At 39.7% G+C, this 16,038-nt stretch overlaps 2 protein-coding genes across 5 annotated transcripts in view; one reads left to right on the top strand and one right to left on the bottom strand.

Annotated features, from left to right (window-relative positions):
* On the top strand, positions 1-11,436 carry gle1 (GLE1 RNA export mediator). 3 transcript variants are annotated; one of them, XM_037258655.1, is made up of 16 exons: positions 1-204; positions 645-863; positions 1,096-1,245; positions 1,462-1,610; positions 1,689-1,749; positions 1,842-2,099; positions 3,188-3,407; positions 4,047-4,159; positions 4,245-4,457; positions 4,540-4,730; positions 7,639-7,768; positions 7,925-8,029; positions 8,137-8,219; positions 8,297-8,360; positions 8,616-8,711; positions 11,019-11,436. In XM_037258655.1, the coding sequence occupies exons 1-15, from the start codon at positions 112-114 to the stop codon at positions 8,682-8,684; spliced, it is 2,118 nt and encodes a 705-aa protein (XP_037114550.1). In that variant the 5' UTR covers positions 1-111; the 3' UTR covers positions 8,685-8,711; positions 11,019-11,436. The 3 variants fall into 3 exon arrangements, with proteins under 3 accessions (XP_037114550.1, XP_037114549.1, XP_037114548.1); XM_037258654.1 differs by lacking the exon at positions 11,019-11,436 and having other exon boundaries at positions 645-867; positions 1,100-1,245; positions 8,616-9,170; XM_037258653.1 differs by lacking the exon at positions 11,019-11,436 and having other exon boundaries at positions 8,616-9,170.
* zgc:162952 (PKc_LIMK_like_unk domain-containing protein) overlaps positions 9,454-16,038 on the bottom strand; it is a 21,986-nt gene continuing 15,401 nt past the window's right edge. For both annotated transcript variants that reach the window (XM_037258658.1, XM_037258657.1), the window contains 5 exons: positions 15,455-15,604; positions 13,503-13,676; positions 12,829-12,912; positions 11,453-11,539; positions 9,454-11,152 (listed from right to left, as the gene is read on the bottom strand). In XM_037258658.1, coding sequence (XP_037114553.1) covers positions 11,048-11,152; positions 11,453-11,539; positions 12,829-12,912; positions 13,503-13,676; positions 15,455-15,604 — 600 coding nt within the window. In that variant the 3' untranslated portion in view covers positions 9,454-11,047. The remainder of the gene's footprint in view (positions 11,153-11,452; positions 11,540-12,828; positions 12,913-13,502; positions 13,677-15,454; positions 15,605-16,038) is intronic.

A 16,038-nucleotide genomic window follows, 5' to 3' on the forward strand; every position in this document is an offset into this window, starting at 1 on the left:
GAACGGTTGCGCATGCGTGCTGGAGATCGTTGAGGCGACGGTGTAGGATTGTCTTGCTGTGTATCTTTTAGTTTGTTTTATTTTTAAAACTTGTTTTTACGTTCATTCACCATGCCCAGTGACCGTTGGGAAACGTTACAGGCTCTTAAAAATTCACCAAAGGGAAGGATCTCTTTCAATCCGTATTGGTCGGCAAGGGGTGAGGTGAGTGTGAAAATGTATTAATATTATTATTAGTTTTTAGCTTAGCTCAACTTTTGGTCGACTGGCGATTCACCACAATTTTCACCATCTTATCGGTATCATATCAGATTTGCACGTTTATTTAGGTGGCAGAACGTGTTAATGCATTGCACATTCGTTCACTCATGCGATTATAAAAAAAAAAAAATCTGAACTGGCCACGAGAAAGATGACACCCTATCAACTAATACAGTACAGCAAGCTCGAAAAGTCTGCAATGAAAATATTTTGATTTGTACCTCTGTACTTTTAACTGAAACGCAATCATTCATGTTACTAGTTTACGGTAACCAATCTAATTCAGTTAATTTCCGTTAATCGTTTTAACCGTGCAGTACTTAATTTATTTTGTTTGTGGTGTTTTAGTGTATTTTCTACAAACGTATGAATGTGCTTTGCAGGACATTTTGTCAGGTTATGAAGATTCGATCAGCTTGTCATCGCAGTCTGGGGTCATACTGCAAAAACTCGACTCCCAATCTCCACAAAACGCTGATGGTTTGAGTTATACCGATCAGTCCAGCCCTGGGCTTACGCCTTCTGTGTCTTTCACTGGATCGAGCCGTGACGTGACATCGAAAGACAATACAACACTATATTTGAAGACTGAACATGAGCAGGCAAGTTCTGAAGATGAAATGAAATCAATATAATTTTATTTGACAATGTTATACTTTGCACAACTTTTGTTGTGGGTGTTTTAAATTAAATGATGAAATTTTCCATTTTATCAAAGCTTGTTTCTTTTGTTATCCAATATTTGAGAATTGTTATTTAAAGATGAATACTATGTAATTACTTGAATGAATGATTCTATTTGGAAGTCTTATCTCCCCTTTTTTTTTTAATCAGACACATGATGGGAACAATCAGCCTCCAGAAAACGATGCAGATGAACTCCCCTGTCGCATGTCCCCGACCATCTCTCTGCTCTCCCCTGAAGCCATGGCGATGGCTGGACGCATTGTTAGGTTTGAAAAGGAGCAACATAAAAAAGCAAAGGTCTCAACCTAATCTTTTTTTTTTTTTCCCTTGCAATTTGTTTAAAAACAAAAATTATTAGTTTTTGTGGGGGTAATTGTTCATAATCATGTTAAATCAATTTGTAAGATGGTCCAATTTGAGTGTTAGTTGGACACTTTTTTGCAGTGTAAAACCCTAACGCTGTTTTGCAACAGAATTATTGCTAATGGCAGATTTAATTTTTGTGTGGATCAGATGGCGTTCAGAGTGCGTCAGGAGCTGCAAGAGAAGCTGGTGATGGTGGTGGCAAGTACTGAGTCAGAGCAGCTGAAGCGCTTTGAGGAGCTCATGGAGTTAAAACAGAGACAAGAGTACCAGAGCATGCGGGATATGATGGAAAGAGAGTGAGATTACCTGACCAATGTATAAAAGTGTGTCCGCTTGGCTTTCTTTTTATGGTTTTTGAATTTCCTCTACTGTAGAACAAAAGAGAGCATTGGACGTCAAGAGAAGCTGAAGGAAGAGCAACGCCACAGATTGAAGGTATTTTCACAATGTGACCTGTCCATACATACATTTGAAAAAAAATCGTCAGTGTGTAAATTCCCATGTTGGTCTTGTCCTCTGACCCAAAGATCCAGAATCTCCGCCTGAGGGAGGTAGAGCAGCAGCGTCTGAGGGAAGCGGAGCTGGAGCGGCAGCGGCTGGCTGAAGGCAAAGAGAGGCTGCGGAACCTCAACTCCATTCAAGAAGAGATCTTGCAGCTCAACCAGCTACTGGAGTCCTCGGCCCAAACTCAAACCACTGTCCTGTCAGCTAGTCTTGGCACCTACAGCATGCGTGGGAACCAACTGTGCTCCCAGGTGTCAGAGATTGTTCGAAAGACAGCAGAGGTCAGTGTAAAAGTTTTCCTCATACGACCGCATTACACTAAAAACATCTTTATTTGGGATGATAACATGAAGTATTTAAAGGGGAAGTCAACCCCAAATCTTCTTGACAATAATGTTGTATGTGTTGTGCACCCTCTAGTCTAAACACAGCATTTTGATTAATATTGCGTTTGTGGAATATGAATTAAGCAACAAAATTCAATTTTATCCATCTCATGGGATGGTCGTTTTCCCCCTTGCTGTCGACTGGAAAAAGGAAAAAAAATCACAGTTGCCAGGTCTCTGGTCCAATCACGGCTCAGCTTCGGAAAACTGGTGAGCCAGGGTGTGCGCTCCCCTTTCCCCCGGTCACCAATAACAAGTTTAAACGGAGAGTGGTGTTAGTCACTCGAGCGAAAAGCCAAAACCTGCTCCACCTTCCTTAAAAGCACTGGCGACGAAGCGCAAATATCTGTCGGCAAATAATGTGAATAATACTACAGTTCTCCAAATGACTGGTTACCGTATAAATGCAACATTGATTGTCAGTAATGTTAACAAGAATAAAATCCCCCAAAATGCTTATCAAGCCAATGACACATTTTTATTTGTGTTCTTATGAGATTGGTATCGATAGAGGCCAGAAGTGGGCACTTAACCCAATTTTGCCGGTCGGTCCTCCGTTCGCGACCTGGGCAACCTTCCGTCCTCACTTCCGTCATTCCCAACTCCCCAGGCCGTCCTTTTTGGAACTTTCTTGCCCCTCTTTCTTCGTCTGCGAAATGGGTGTCCGGCCGGGATAGACAGACCGCCTAGCACAAAATGCCCACCTCTGGTTGAGGACATGACTTGCACTTCATCATTACAGTGTATGGTTGGAGGCTCTGGTGAGCAATGTCTGCCTTCCTGTGGTATTACATTTTTTATTGGCTCAAACATTGCCCATCCCTATTCTAAATATAAAACCTAAATGCCTGGAACTGGGTGTTATGACTTGTGTTGAAACAAACTACTCAAATAATTTTTGAAAACGTGAACAGTGTTTCAAAGAAATCAAGCTATTAAGAACCCCCCTGAGACTTGTCTGATTCATTCTGTTATCTTCACAGGGACAATATCCCACTGTGGAAGACATGACTGAGGCAGAGCGGGCCCTACATGAAATGAGGAATCAGATCCGCCTGATGCAGGAAGAGGCAGCCAAAGCTCAGGAGGAGGAGAAGAAGAAAGAGTTGGCTGAGTCCCACAGGCAGCTGGTGGAGCTGAAGATGCAGCAGGAAGAGCAAAAGAAGGCGGAGCAGTTAGCCAAAGAGAAAGCGCATAAGCAAGGTGGGAAATTGAAAAACACAGACATTAAATTATTAGGAAAAAACAAACACCAGATGTTTTTTTAATGGTGTCTGGAAATGTGCCTCTGGAGGGGCAATACAAAATAATTGATTTGCCAATGTATTATAGTGCACAAGAAGCAAAGTTTGCATTCATTTACATGTGATTCATTAAGCCTCAGTTAAGGTCAGTGTTCAGGGCTCAACCATAAGAAAGACTGGCCCAAAATTGGCATCCTTGGTAAAATTCCAAGGCAAAATCCACTACAGTACTTAAGAAAAAATAAAAAAAAGTGGGCCAAAATTCCTCCACCGTGGGACTATAGACTCACCAGTTTTTCCAAAGACCTGATTTTAGTCCTTGCTGCCGAGAGTGGTACGGCCATTGGTATAGGGAGTAATAGCAGCATTTTATATTTTCTTGGATTGGTTATATGAGATAGTACAATTGGTTGGAGGATCTGAGATGTTGAAATCTGATATTAAATATGCCCTGCGTTCCACCCCAAAAAATCTGGTACCATGCAGGAAGTGGAACGAATACCTTTTCAAAGTACTGCACATTTCCATTGTCATTTTACAGAATTCTGCTATTAACTATGAGCGGAATGTTTGATACTACAGTCATGTCGTCCAATAGGGCTGCAAAACAATGCAGATGACACCACGCTGAAATGGTACAAGGAGCTGCAGGATTCCCTTACTCAGTGCACTCAGTCCATTGAACAACTCAGCTCATCAAAAGATGTCCAGGTTCGTTTGTGCACTTCAGTAATTTCTCAGAGACCTAACACTGTCTGAATGCATCCTTACTGTGTCGTCATTGCTCTTCATGTAGACAAAGAGACTGAAATTGGAGCTCCAGAAAGTCGCGACTATACCCATCAGTCAAATCTCCTCCAATTCTGGATCTCGGCTTCGAGAAATCTTTGAAAAAATTGACAAGCTGCTCTCTGGCCAGGCAGTGGTGTCGGGGGGGAAGTCAGTTTCGTCCTCCCATCACCCACAGGGCTTGGACTTTGTGTATTACAAAGTGGCTGAGAAGTTTGTGGTGAGTGCTAGTCACAAGACGGGTCTATTAAGAAAATACCTGAAGATGTCATGTTATGTCATGCATGTGATTTCTGTCGTAGAAACAAGGTGAGGAAGAGGCTGCATCTCATCACGAAGCAGCCTTCCCTATTGGTGTGGCAGCCTCAGGTATCTGGCAGCTGCACCCCCGATTTGGTGACCTCTTCCTTGGCCACCTGCACAAAAAATGCCCTTATGCGGTCCCCCATTATCCTCGAATGAAGGATGGCACACCTGTGGATGAATATCAGAGGTCAGTCACCGCTTCCACTCGGATTAGGACGATAAACCCAATTGACTGACTATCCCTTTGTCAAGGAGAGCGATACAAAAACCTCAATCGATACAAAATTCGCCAGGAATCCTTGGCTACATTGACCATAAAGCTGTGAACAAGCTATTGCAAGGCTATGAATCGGTTGCGTGAGACTTTACAGTTTTCATCTTTTAGAACAAGAGCATGAACTCTGGCACAGTGGTCTCGTTGTAACCTTATGCTTACAATCAAAAGCGACATTAGTAGCGACACAACGAATTTCAGTAGCGTCACCATTTCTAACGTCAAATAGCTTTTCAGTATTCAAGCTACTTTTGTCTTTACATCGTGATAGCAAAGTAAGTCGTGTTCATTGTCGCCTCATCTCCCCCTGTTGTAAACATTAAATGCAACGTCTAGTACCTGGCCTTGCACGCCAAATCTTAACTTGTCGTTCGTGTTGACATCATCGCCTGAGTGCTGTATAATATCAGATGTTTATATAATATGGATCTTTTTAAAATAGAAATGTCATATTGTTGACCAGGGGTCACTAACGCCAGTCCTCAAGGGCTCCGATCCAGCCTGTTTTAGGTGCAGCCCTACTACAACATACCTGATTCAAATGACCAGCTCATCAGCACGCTCTATAAAACCATGATGATGATTTGAATCATTTGTTTTGCAATGGAGATACATCTAAAACAGGCTAGATAAGGAGGGGCCCTTGAGGACTGGACTTGGTGAGCCCTGTTGTAGATCAATTAATGAAAAATCCAATACTATAATTTTCAAGTTCCCACAAATTGCAAATGTCACAACTTTGATTAAACATTTCATAGTTAGCCACTAGATGACAGTATCGACCCATTTGCTATGTATTAGAATCTCGTCAAGTATAAACAACTAATTAATGAGCTGAGAGGTCAGGAAATAGCTTTGAATGCTAGACATTATAAAGAGGAGTTTGTGCAAGTTTTACATTTCTATTTTTGAACAGAATAGGGTTAAATCGTAGGTTGTGATATTGATGTGTGTGAATGTGAGGCATTGTAAAGCACTTTGAGCGTCATATGGTGCAGATAAAGCGCAATTATATAAGAAGTCCATTTACCATTTAGTATAATTCAGACCCACACTCAGAAGGTGACAGTGATGCACTTCATGTTGTTTGCCAACCGCCATAAAACAGAAGCAGAAGAAAAAGAAACATGACCTCGACTATAAACACAGCCATACAAGCAATCGTGGAATACAGTACTTAGGTTTTTTTTCTTCTTTTTTAAACCAGTGCGTCGTGGCAGCAATTGTAGTAAATCTTATAAGAATCAAGTCAAGTTTATTTGTATAGCCCTAAATCACAAGCAGTCTCAAAGGGCTTCACATAAACAAACAGTTGACAATTATTCTCAAAGCATCCCCTGATCTTAAGATCTTAAGAATGAACTAAGTAGTTGAATGTTTATCCTAAATGTTCAGTAGTTTTGTTCGAAATGTGTTCATCTTTTTTTTCCGTCGTATGTTTATATTTTGAATATTGTATCGAAACGAGAATCTTATCGTATCATTTTGCTCAGAAAGGTAGCATTTGCCAATCAAATAGCTTGTATTGAGATGTGCCGAATTGGCCTCATTCCCAACTCCAGCTTTCACACTGGCCATCTAGAGTTTGTCTAATGCTGGGTTCAGACCGATCGTGTGTCTTGCGTGTTTGTTTAGTTTTTTTAGGTGGAGAAGAGTAGAGGCTCCTACTATCGCTACATGCTAAAAGCTAGTCGTTTTGCCAGCATTAGTTTGCAGTCGGATAAACGTTGCGTTATAAACAACCACCACCATTTTTTTTGTTAACTTACCACAATGTCTTTGTAATGAACTAAGATGTGTCTCTTTAGGTTTGTTTGTTTGTGAATGGATGATGGACGAAAGTAATTGTTGCTATTGCGCTGATGTCACGACTTATCTAATTTGTGCAAAGCTGCAACGACTCAGCCACTTGCAGATCTCAGCTGTGCATATGTGAGGATCAAGTGTTAAAAAAAACAAAAACGCACAACAAGCTGTTTTATATATAGTACATAGGTGTGGGCCTCACTGTACACCTTAAAGCTTGCAGGCATTGATTAAAAGGCTGTAAGTGACGAAGCGACAGTTGCACTCTGTGCCATGTTTAACTGCTCGAATTTTAGAGGCTTGAACGCATTTTCAGTTATTTGCCAACAGGAAAAGATTCAGATGAATGAATCATTTTTTTAATCACTGTCATGGTTAAATCGATAAACCTTTCCGCGTAATGTTAGTGTTAAATATTACTGTGGTATGTCACATGGCGGTTAATTTGCTGATTGTTACGCAGTGTCAGATTACTTCACTCATGCCATGTGAGCAAACCAACACATTTATTCAGCCTATTTGTCTTTTGCTGGCAGTGCTGATAGTAAATGCATAACAAAGCTAATGACTCACAACTAATGCGACATGTCACATGGTCGGTGCGCTATTAAGATATTTCATTCCGGTATGTGCTATTAGCATTAAAATCCCCATGCACTGGGGCAAAGCAAATGATCACAAATGTCCTATCATACTCGCGTCCTGGTGTTGCACACCCATTGCCCTCGCTGCACATATTAAGCAAACCGCCATCAAAAGCTTGATTAATCGTGACTGTCGTGTCCCAGCAGAGGGCAGTCACTATGTCAGATGGAATTAAAAAAAAAAAAAAAGCAATGCTACATCTCCAGTGGTTGTAATGCTCAAAATCATACCCCATGCAAAATTAATAGCTAAACAATTTCCCTTACTCCTGATTACCGCTTAATTTGTCAAAGCAGTGTGTATATACCTTGTGGGACACAGTAACTGAAAACAGAAGAACAGCTTTGAAAGTTATCTTTTTGCTTAACAGAATTCTTGGTTACCGTGTGGATGACTCTGGGGTTGAAGGTCAAGACAGTTTCCTCAAAAGGATGTCCGGCATGATCCGCCTCTATGCTGCCATCATCCAACAGAGGTGGCCATTTGACTCCAAGAATGAGGTAGGGACTCTTTCATTCGTTTGACCAGTCATGCCTGGCAATAATTTTTTTAATGCTTTTGATCATCTCATTTGTTTCAGTTACAAGTTGTTTGCATCTTTTGTATATATCAGGTGAAGGTCGAGCAGCTTAGTAATGGTATCGTTTGTATTTCAGATGCCCACTCATGGTCTGAATCATGGTTGGCGCTGGTTGGCTCAGATGCTCAACATGGAGCCTATTGCTGACATCACCGCGACACTGCTGTTTGACTTTCTCGAGGTGAGTCCTATTTACTGTACCATATTTGATTTGGGAAAAGGAAGCCTACATTAGTAGGCTCGCACCTCACAGCAATCATTGATTCTTTTGTCTTTTGATTCCCTCAGGTTTGCGGTCACGCTTTATTAAAAAGCTATCAGGGCCAGTTCTGGAAAGTCATCCTTCTTCTGAAAGAGCAATACTTACCCAGGTAAATACTCGCATGGACTGGCTAAGTGACACTTGAATATTTTGCATGATGACCCAATTATGGCTATCTGTTACCAGGATTGAAGCTGTGACAGGCAGTGGACAGATGGGTTCTGTCTCCAGGCTCAGATTATTCCTTGAGGTAATAGATGCAATCTTCCAATTACCCTCTGCATGTGATCGCTATCATTCAAAATAAGAAAATGCTACAGGGAATACAAAAGCATTCATTGAAGGAGATTGTTTCAAGCCTAAAAACAACAATGAAAAAAATCAACATATTCAGATGAGATTGTGCGTGCGTGTATTCATGTTAATGTGTATATAATGTGTTAATGAATCCTATGAAATGAAACTCTGTAATGGGTTTGATGATTTTTTTTTGTCATACCCACAGAAATTGCTTCAAGAAGGGCACATCAGTCCACCTAAAGGCCAGCTGACATCCATGTTCTGGAGGTCCTGATGTTTTGGAAGAATATATGGATTTCAGGTGAAGCTGATAGATGCAAATACGGAATATTTCTCAGCAACAAAGTCACCATGGACAAACCCTCCTAAACACTGCGATGTATATAATGATGGAAAACATCTAGTTGGTTTGTGTCAACTTTGTTGACCTCCTAGAGAAGAAAGAGATCTAAACATTTATTATTACTATTAGGAGCTTTTGTTATGACTATATTTCATTAATTGCAACAGGTGATGACAACTTTGTTTATCAGCTCAAACATGAAGGTTCCATTAAAGTTATTTTACCATGTTTCATTATTTTAAAATAATGGATTCTAGTAAACAAATAAAAAACAACCATATTTGCAGCAAATTAAATGTATTGAGTTTATTTGAAAAAATTGACGTTTCAAACAAGACAAATGATGTTTGATGTCAATGGCAGTCTGTTTTTTTATGTAATTTTCCATAAATGCAGTGCTTAAAGCATTTATCTTAATGTTGTTATTTCTGCACAACTTTCTTTCCATCAGTCATCCAGACTTGGTCTTCTTTTGTTGACAGACAACAGAACTCTAAAATAGATGCTCTCTAACATCCAGTGATTATAGCATAGAAGGATCATAAAAAATAAAAAAAACGGTGCCTTTTAAATTGCAAACAAAACTAAATTCAAGACTCCCATTAGCAGTGTACGCAGCACATGCCGAAAAGTATGCACAGATAAATTCTCATCAATGGGACATAAATTTGCACACTTCAGTGAAACTCGAATGACAACATGAGAAACATTTTGGTCTTTATTTTTAGGTTACATTTTTGCAAAATTATTAAAACACAAAACTATGCAATTACATGTACATACACTGAACAAAAATATAACAATTTAAAATCCATCTACCTCACAGGTGTGAATGACTTGAAGTTGCTGATGAGACACCAAGTGCCTTAAGATGCCCACGATAAACACAATAAAACGCCATTCCAAGATATGTAGTTTTATCACACACTAGTTTCAGATACTGCATGTCACAAGTTTTAACCGTCACAAGTCGTGAAAGGTCCAAACAGCTTGCCGACAGCCATTCAAGCAGTTTGTTGGATTGCCTTCTGCAGTAATACACAAAGGTGTGTTATTTTAACACTTCACATCTCAGTTTCTCACTGGTCAGTAATTTATTTTGTTGTGGCCAGAGGGTGGAGTGGAGTGATATGATAGGCATTACTAGTATTCACCTTTAATGCCATGGGGGAAAATAAATCACTGAAACATCTTTGTATATGTTAGAGGAGGCTTTGTAATTATATTTTTGTTGTTAGGCAACTGTAAAACAAACATCTTGAAGTGTAATTTACAGAAACCATGGTGTGTGATTAAATTACAACAAAAGGAGAAACAAAAATACATTATTACTAGTATGAAATGGGTTCAAAACTTTATTTTTTTAAATGTTTTTAATTTGATAATACAAACAAATTAAAAAGGTACATTAGTTTGGAACATGAAAACTGCATTAGCAACCACAGAAAAGTACTCAATGCAGATCAATATAGTAAGTACATCCTTGCTATACATCTTCCAATTTCAGTCTTTCTGTATAAAAATACCCCAAATTCCCCTTTTCAGTCCAAAACAATTTTTCAATCCTGAAATCTATACAAATGTCTATTTAAACATGTTATTAATTTCTACATAAACTCTTATGTAGTCTTTCGTATGAAATAAATGGATGTCTAATATTAACGTAATAAAAATAATAATTTTAAGACATTCTTTTATTTGTCCCACACGGGGAAATTCCAAGCAAAGTCTTTCTGCCGCATCTCTTTAAGTTGTGTGCTTTAAAGAAAAAAAAAAACACTTCTATTCAAATACGACAATAGCTGTTCTTTTCTGCCCTACTTTTTATATTTAAATGCTGTTTTCTCAGGCAAAGCTCGTGATTGTCCTTATTTCCAATTACAGTCGACGTCAAACCTCTCAGCTGTCAAACTTCACATAAAATGAAAACTAAGGAACGGTTGAATGGCGTGGACGAGGAAAACAGTAAATCAACAGACGTGACTGTCTGTACGGTTAGTTACAATTAGCCAAACCCCGGCGAAGAACAGAAAAAACAAAAGCGCGTGTCACCTTACGTTGGAATTAGACATAAAAAAAGAAACAGGACTTTCTGTGTACAGTGTACACTCCTTCCAGTCTATATAAAGGCAAGTTTCAATACCAAAGTCTCTGACAAGTTGTCATATTACTTCTCAAAAACATCAAATATCTTTGCGCTGTCTCAGGTGAGCAGTCTTGTCGCAGGTGAATGAATATGATTATTTTTCAATCGGGTTTATGTTGTGCTTCCAGTCGTTCATCTACTCGGCAACTCAGGTCAAGGCCAGTTCCGTTTTTGGCGGTGATTCCAGACTCTCTGCAAATTCTCCTAACTCATCTAATAACTCTGTGAATGCTGGACGTTTGAAGGACTCAACCTAAGGGACAAAGAAACACAATTGACAAAATGTTAGAGCAGTGAAAGCGGCAGAACTTGACAAGTTTGTTGCATTTTCATACAATGGTTTTATCAGCGCACTGTATATGAGAGAATCTTTCAGAGTGGTATTTAACAACATATTTATCCTACTGCACTGCATCGTGCTGAGAGCAGCATCTAATATTTTGGTGACGTCATTTAGCTACACCAGAAAGTCCACAAAATCGGACATTTTTTTTATTCATATTGAACTATACTAGTGTCAATGTATGTGTGGACAAACAAAACAGATACCCACCATACAGCAGCTGGCTGCCAGTTCCAAGAGACGCTGAGGACAGTCTGTCACCATCTCCTTGAATGCATTCTTATCCAACCCATAGTCCTAAAATATATAGTCATTATTATACATTAATTGCATTTCAAAAGGTTTTGACAATGTGCTGCACACATTTAACTATCTTCTCCAACTGGAGGTAGGAGTCAACTTTGACCTTGAAAAAGTCAGATACAACTTATCTGTGCTGCATGGGATTCAGAAGTCATATGCCGTTTTGTCCAACAGACAGGTACAACTACCTTTTCAACTCTTTCAAGATTAGGAGTTCCTCAAGGCAGCATTCTCACTTTATTCAGTGTTAAATTCAATAGTATCGTACAAGCAATGCGCCCACGTCTATTTTGTAGCCTTTATGTCCCTGACCTCTGTATCTGCTATAGAGGAAAACGTACGAGTGAGAGACATCTACAACTATGTATAAATAAGATCAGTACTTGGTCGATTCAAAATGGCTTCAAGTTCTCTAAATTTAAAACTGTACTCATTTTGGTTAGCTGAGGTCATTACACCTTGATCCTCTGCTCTACATGGATGGACCACCGAAATGGTGAAAGAAGTTAAATTTCTTGCACATACCTTTGATAACTATCCTTAATTCCACACTTGAAACGTCTCAAGAAAATATGCTTTAAAACTTTGGATAGTTTAAATTTTCTATCAAGGACAAAGTAGGGAGCAGAGTAGACTGTGCTGCTGCAATGAGGTCCTGTTTGTCTACGGATCAGCAAGGAAATCATATATTCAAATGCTGAACACTACATCAAAAACTGGCCTTGGGAGCCTTCAGAACCTCACCAATTGGGAGCCTTCATGTGGAGGCAAGGGAATCCCCTCTTCAGTTAAGGCGCCTAAAACTTGCTCTACAGTATGCAATCAAACTCAAAGCAAACAAAGAAAACTTACTGCTTATTGTACTGTCTTTAGCCCCTGGTTTTTGCAACTTTATGAAGCTAGACCCATGTCCATCAGACCATTTGGAATTCACATCAAACCCTTCCTGGAGGACTTAATCTGGACGGTCTGCAATCTACGTATGTCTGCCCCACTCCCCTTTAACAACCTGTAATTGTAAAGTATCAAACCCAAAGGAAATGTAATCTAACACTCACCCAAATTAGTGCCTTTTTTGATACAACCTATTATGTATATGATGCTGCCAAAATTGAAACAGATGCCTCTTGCCCAAAGTTAGCTGGGATCGGCTCTGCCACACCCATGACTCAATTTCGATATTATTTCAATAACATTATGACTGTTATGCCCAACAATATGAACAAGATATCTTGGTCATATTGTGTATTTCCCTGTACAAATACTATAGACTAATACTCTACCTGTGTCCTGGGTAGTATCTCAGGGTCAGCAGGGATCCTGGCCAGGATTTCACACAGCACAATTCCAAAGGAGAAAACATCCACCTATGTACGAGAGGTACATAAAAAACACAACGGTTTTAGGTATGTGGAAGTATGGGGATGAGTAGAGAAATGTCACTTTCAAACATTATTTTTACACCCCTTGGATAAATACCTTGAGCCAATTTACCTCATTGGTAAAAAATATATATATATACAGTAATTCTTCGTTTATCGTGGATAATTGGTTCCAAAACCACCCGCGATAAGTGAGATCCGCGAAGTACGGTCACCAACAAGAAGTACTGGGCAGGCTAACAAGTTAGCGGAAAGATGCTAATTCGCAATCGTGCCAACACGCGAAAACGGACTTCTAAAGGAATGTAAATGAACATTTGGAGCAATAATACATTGTCCTAAAGGTTAGACACATGTTTCCTCAATTTAGAAATTTTATTTTGACTTTTAAATGTTTTTTTAATTTGGAAAAAAAAATCTGCGATGTAGTGAAACCGCGATAAACGAAACGCGAAGTAGCGAGGGATCACTGTATATATATATTTATCCAGGAATAAGGCATGCTAAAATATTTTCCCAAGAGTGTCTATTTTATATATGATGCTGCCAAAGTTGAAACAGATTCTATCTGATACCTTACGGTCATACGGCTCCCCTCGAAGCATCTCTGGTGCCATCCAAAAAGCAGAGCCCACCAATGAGAGCTTCCTGCCAGGGTCTTTGATTGGCAGTTCCACCACCTCTCTTGCAAGACCAAAGTCTGTCACGAGGGCCTCCCGACCTCGGGATGTCATCCGGATCAGACAATTCTGCAGAGAAACAATAATAGATCATTCGACCAGCAGAGGACAGAGTGGGGCATCTTTTCATAACAACAATAACCGAGGCCCTTGTGTTCAATTAATCTGTCAATTTTCATTTATGAATGCGATCAGTTCAGTCTTCCATGATATAAAGTGATCACTTTTTGTGTGTGTTTGTCTGTGTGTGGGGGGGGCGTCATCCAAATAGCTCCTGAGTCACTTCATCTGTCGCTTCTCTCTGATGTCAGCATGTTTCCCGTGCACTAAATAATTCACCTGCACCATGTGTGAAGTGGCTCAAAAGAGAACAAAGGTCGCTTGTGTGGGTCAAAGCACCCTGCGTCACATCAAATAGTGAAGGCCGAATGACATGCAGTACATCCTTTCTTGGAGTAGGGAAAATGCTCTCTGTGAGTTTTAGTGTTGAATGTGTGAAGAGAGACAGAAGGACAGCTATGAACCCTGTCTCGGTGTGTATTTATTTTACTGTACCGTATTTTCTGCCCTAAAAGGCGCACCGGATTATAAGGCGCACCTTCAATGAACGGCCCATTTTAAAACTTTGTCCATATATAAGGCGCACCGGATTATAAGGCGCATAAAATAGAAGCTATACTGCAACAAACTGAGGTTGACTAGGGTTGCGGTATGCATCCACTAGCCAATAACCAACGAGCCCTCTGTAAACAATCGCGTTTCTCAAACGATCTCCTATAAAATGATCGGAACTGACTAAAGTTCGATCTAACGCATTGGTACCACTTACCTATGTTTCCCTTCTATATCGATCCGTAGATTTACTCGAAACATTAACAGAGCAGCCTATTTTGACATGAAATAGCCTGGTACGTATAGCAGCTATCGTTATAGCATTAGCCATCCGCAAAGTCCCACGAGCCTCAGCTCGCAATCTCCCATGAGCCTCAGCAAAGTGTAAACAATCGCATTTCTCAAACGATCTCCTATAAAATGATCGGAACTGACTAAAGTTCGATCTAACGCATTGGTACTACTTACCTATGTTTCCCTTCCATATCGATCCGTAGATTTACTCGAAACATTAACAGAGCAGCCTATTTTTAAATGAAATAGCCTCGCGGGTACAACAGCTATTCGGTGACGCCCCCTGACTACAGTTGCCGTAATGTTGGGAAGCGATGCGACCTTGTAATTTACTAGTCGTACTAAAACGTACTGAAACATTTTGGCAGAGCACTGTGTACAACCAGTATGGATCAACAAATTCATCAATTGATCCATATATAAGGCGCACCGGACTATAAGGCGCACTGTCGACTTTTGATAAAAATGTAGGTTTTTAGGTGCGCCTTATAGGGCGGAAAATACGGTACATTGTTTGCATCGACTTTCCCTTTCCCATAAAATAAAGTTTGAGTTCATATTGAAATATTAAAAACTAACGTTAAGTTTTGATTCTGTCTGGTAACTGTATCAACAGGAAGCAGGATTATTTTTACAGTGCAGATGTTGCAACTCCAAATCTTGCGGAGGTATTTTGACCCTCTACTTATTTTATTCCTTGGGGAAAAAACGTCTGTGAGAGATTTTTGGTCTAAATTTAGCCCCACCTCTCTGCCAAGTAAAGCACCAATATGGGAAACCAAAGTGGAAAACATTTGTAAGTATGATGATTTAAAGTAAGCCCTAATTTAAGGGCCTCAACCTCAATCTTAGAAATTCAACCCGGGGGGGGCATTTGGGTGAAAAGGGTAGGTTGCGATTGTCACTTTAGACGGGGGTTCAGCTAAATAAAACTGTCTTACTTTTGAGTTGAGATCTCTGTGATAAATATTCTTGTAGTGCAGGTAGATCATTCCTCTGCTAATATCACAGGCAAAGTCCACCTTCTCTTTCCAGCTCAGGGGAACGTCTTTCCTGGCCAGGAGCTCCTCAAGACAGCCACCATTCACGTACTAATCCAGGCCAGAAATAAAGTTTTGTCATTGTTTAGTTACAAGTATCACAGTACATGGCCAAACAAATCAATGAGATGATATCTCTACAAAGATGTATGATCAAAAAACTACGTATGTACATACACAGTTTCATGAAAAGTATTTACCCCCTTCTGAAATTCTACTTTTCTTACATAGTTTCTTCACTTCAGTCTGTAGTATCAAATAAATGAACAGACAATGATAACCAATGTAATAAAATGAAGTTTTTAAATATTGACTGAATTTGTGAAGAAAACAATTCAGCGCTATCTGACCCTGTGTGAAGAAATACTTGCCCCTGCGCTGGTTAAATCATGAATGAACTGATTACCTACAAACCTGTTGAATCAAGAAATTGCATAAATAAGAACCTGTCTGACCAAACAAAGTCAACCAAAAGAGCTCCAAAA

This window comes from Syngnathus acus, chromosome 9 (genome assembly GCF_901709675.1).
Source record: "Syngnathus acus chromosome 9, fSynAcu1.2, whole genome shotgun sequence".
Taxonomy (NCBI): domain Eukaryota; kingdom Metazoa; phylum Chordata; class Actinopteri; order Syngnathiformes; family Syngnathidae; genus Syngnathus; species Syngnathus acus.

What these genes read in the sequence shown, in the direction of transcription:
- gle1 (XM_037258655.1), top strand. Translation starts at nt 112, where the DNA reads ATGCCCAGTGACCGTTGGGAAACGTTACAGGCTCTTAAAAATTCACCA. An exon ending in AGCAACGCCACAGATTGAAG is followed by an intron (nt 1,750 to 1,841) that starts GTATTTTCACAA and finishes TCTGACCCAAAG; the next exon opens with ATCCAGAATCTCCGCCTGAG. An exon ending in AGAGAAAGCGCATAAGCAAG is followed by an intron (nt 3,408 to 4,046) that starts GTGGGAAATTGA and finishes GTCGTCCAATAG; the next exon opens with GGCTGCAAAACAATGCAGAT.